Source organism: Gossypium hirsutum, chromosome D02, assembly GCF_007990345.1.
Source record: "Gossypium hirsutum isolate 1008001.06 chromosome D02, Gossypium_hirsutum_v2.1, whole genome shotgun sequence".
NCBI lineage: Eukaryota > Viridiplantae > Streptophyta > Magnoliopsida > Malvales > Malvaceae > Gossypium > Gossypium hirsutum.
Window position 1 is genome coordinate 58,681,469 of NC_053438.1, and position 3,241 is coordinate 58,684,709.

Consider the following 3,241-nt stretch of genomic DNA (forward strand, 5'->3'; position numbering starts at 1 on the left):
TACAAAAGGGACTAATCTACAGTCGAAATAGAATTAACGGGCCACAAATGAAGTTTAAAAGAAACGGAGGATTAATCTGCGATTCGTGAATTACACGGACTCAAATGAGACAACATTAAAATGCAGAGCAAAAATTAAGAAAAAGCAAAGAGCCAATTTGAAATAGTCTGCAAAATTGAGAGGACTATTTGCGCAATATACCTAAACACTACAAAACGCGCGGATCCTTCCCCGGGTCGGGTTACCGCACGGATTTGAGCATAACGGTGTCGTTTTTAAAGCTACTGAAGCATGCTCTTAAACGGTGCCGTCTTCTTCACGATATATAAGCTAAATTAAAACCTAAACTAACAGCCTCCTATCATTTTTCTAAAAAACTAAAGAACCCTCATGGTCCTCAACGCCGCTTAGTAACCAGGCCATTCAAAGGCCTTTAAACCTTCGCCCAACTCCGATTGCGGCGGAATGGAAGAAGATCCGGCCACCAGGTAAACTCTTTAACCGTTTCCCTTTTTTTTATGCACGATTAATAATATCAAAACAGAAAAGAAAAAAAGAAACGAAAAGAGAGAAAGAACTAAAAAAGAACACCTTCTTTCAGAAATTTTTTGATTTTTTGTCTATTGATTCTGCTTCAGTGTTTTTACATTAGTTTCTCTGTATCCCTTTTTTTACAAATTTCTGTTTGGCTTTTATATAGCCTAAACAATCGAAAAAAAAGAAAAAAATATCAAAATCTATTCTGTTATTCTCCTTTTTGTTGCGTCCTTTTTTGCTTCTCTGCCCTTTGTTGTTTGTTTGTGTGCAGGTATGGCTAGCTGTAGGAGGTGCACACGCGTAGAGGCGCAGCACGCGCGGGGGAGGCCCTGGGTTCGACTGCGGCGCTGCTGGCTGCTGAAGGCTAGAGTTCGGGTTTGGGTATTTTGGGCTAGAGTTCGGGTTTAGGTATTGTATTGGGTATTAGATTAAAAACGATTTGGGCCATGTTGGGCCCATGTATTTGGACTTTGGACTTTTAAATGTTTATTTGGTTTATTATTACGGGCCGGAAAAATATTGGGCCTTACAATATAAATAAAATTTTATAAAAAAATCGTTACTTATATTAAAATTTTGTAGAAAAATTAGTCATATTTTATTATCCAAATAAATATATTTAATTATAAAAAGAATATTATTGATTCATATCAATTTATATATATATATATATTAAGATATTATCAAAATGATAAATTTAGTAACAAAAACAACTATTGTATGTGTGTACGAGGGTTTGAAAGTATAGGGATATAGCACAAGGAATGTTTTTAGCAATTCAAGATTCCTGCTCGAATAAAAATTAGGGGGTGTGGTGTGGTATGGTACGCCAATTTCACCGCTTCTTATCTAAATGGTGTGATAACACACCAATGAGTATATATTCTTTACATTCTATCTCACCATTGGTGTGAAACTTGTCTAATTCTACAATGGTCCATTATACATGTCACCACTTTAAAGTATATTAGTTTGTGTCCAAGCCTGCTGCCACTTATATTTCTTAAGGGACGAAGGTTTTATCTTTTAATTTTGCTCACCAAAAACAATAATTGACATGTCGAAAGGTCTAATAAACCTACCTCTATGGAATGAATTTACTAAATAATTTTGTATCCAATGATTAAAATCCTAACTATTTAACACAAGGTAAAAGCAACCTCATTCATGTACAATTATTTACACTCACTCTACTCAAAGTGTGAGTAAGAAACCTCTCCGACCAAGGACAAACTACCCAAGAAAAAATATCCTACGAACAAAATAAAGCATTCAAACCTCATACCTAAGTAAGCTAGTCGACAACTTTAATTCATATATATAATTCAAACTTAAATAACATTTATCTTATCAGCTTGTATGTTAAATCTGAATGATCCTCAATCGATTAGTTATTAAGCCCTAATTAAAATGGTGATAAGTCCTTGTGAAATTCAAACATTTCAAAGTTTTCAAAAACAGTGACTTTCTTATCAAAGATTTTGTGCAAATTTATTTGGTTGTTTTTTACAATTAAACCTTATATTTGTTATCTATTTTGAAATACAAAACATTTAATATAAATATATAATTTAATAAATAAATAAAAATTTGTTGTTGTTGAAACCCATATTGCAACATTAAATCTAACCTTCACATAAATCAAATTAATGAGTTGATTAATTCAAACAAGATGTACAGGGCAAAGCTAGAAAACCTTTTTAGGGGACGAAATTAAATTATAATTTTTATGATAGTAAAAATATAATTGTTAAAGAATTAAATAAAAAATTTATTATTTTTAGGGAAGCCAAAGTGTAATTTTATCTTTATCAATTTAAAATTTTTAAAACTTTAAAAGGCCAAAATAGAAATCTTTCTCCATTTTTCATTTTAAGGGGCCAGGATCCCTGCCAACCCCCTAGATTCGCCCCTAAATATGAGATTCATATCTTATGATAACATTCCGTATTGTTAGTAATACTATCATAGTCACAAATTATTATGATTTTGAAATAATTTATTTTTTTTTTAAATAAATTTCCCTCGTAGGATAATGATATCAGTGTTTATTAAGTCATAAGACATTGGGTAATGAAATGAAATGGAAAAAATGAAAGAAAATGATTTAATTAATAAAAACAAGGTGTAGCGCAACAAAATATGCATGGTTTTCCAGAATCATCGGAAATGGATGTGAACTAGGAAGCCGTGCTTTGCGTTGAAGCATTGCCCTATTTTTGGCCAAATTGAAGGCTTTATAAACCTCTCCCACTCCTCCTCCGTAATTGTGCGGGTATAAATTTTCCATTCATATAACCAACCCTTAGAGAACAACATCACCCCATTTCTTTTTAATTACTGCTTCTTGTTCTCTTCCTTCTCACGTACCCCACCAATATCAATAATGGCACGCCAAAGCTTTGTTCTTGCTTTGGTCTTTATAGCTCTTGTCGGGTTGGTTTCCGCCGCCAATACAGCTTCTAAAGCACCATCTGCAGTCCCAGTACCCGATGATGATACCATCGGCAACACTGATGATGGAGCAGGTGCATCCTCCCCCGGTGCTTCTAATGACGCTGTTGCTGCCCCTCTTGGCAGTGAGCAGGAAGCTAAAAGCATGGCTCCTGCTCCTTCTAGTGATGCAACCACCACAGGTGTCTCTGCCGTTGGGGCGGCTGCTCTCACTGGGGCAGCTGCCATTGCTACCTACTTCGTCTTCTAA

The 3,241-nt window shown here is 34.6% G+C and overlaps 1 protein-coding gene and 1 long non-coding RNA gene across 2 annotated transcripts; both read left to right on the plus strand.

Moving 5' to 3' along the window:
- LOC121214741 (uncharacterized) lies at nt 1-1,035 on the plus strand. Its single transcript, XR_005910466.1, has 2 exons — nt 1-488; nt 809-1,035. It is a non-coding gene; the product is annotated as an uncharacterized lncRNA (long non-coding RNA).
- A 1,888-nt stretch (nt 1,036-2,923) lies between these two features.
- On the plus strand, nt 2,924-3,241 carry LOC107907881 (anther-specific protein BCP1). Its single transcript, XM_016835192.2, has one exon. The coding sequence runs from the start codon at nt 2,924-2,926 to the stop codon at nt 3,239-3,241; it is 318 nt and encodes a 105-aa protein (XP_016690681.2).

Excerpts from the sequence above, each read along its gene's own strand:
- LOC107907881 (XM_016835192.2), top strand. The coding sequence starts at position 2,924 with ATGGCACGCCAAAGCTTTGTTCTTGCTTTGGTCTTTATAGCTCTTGTC.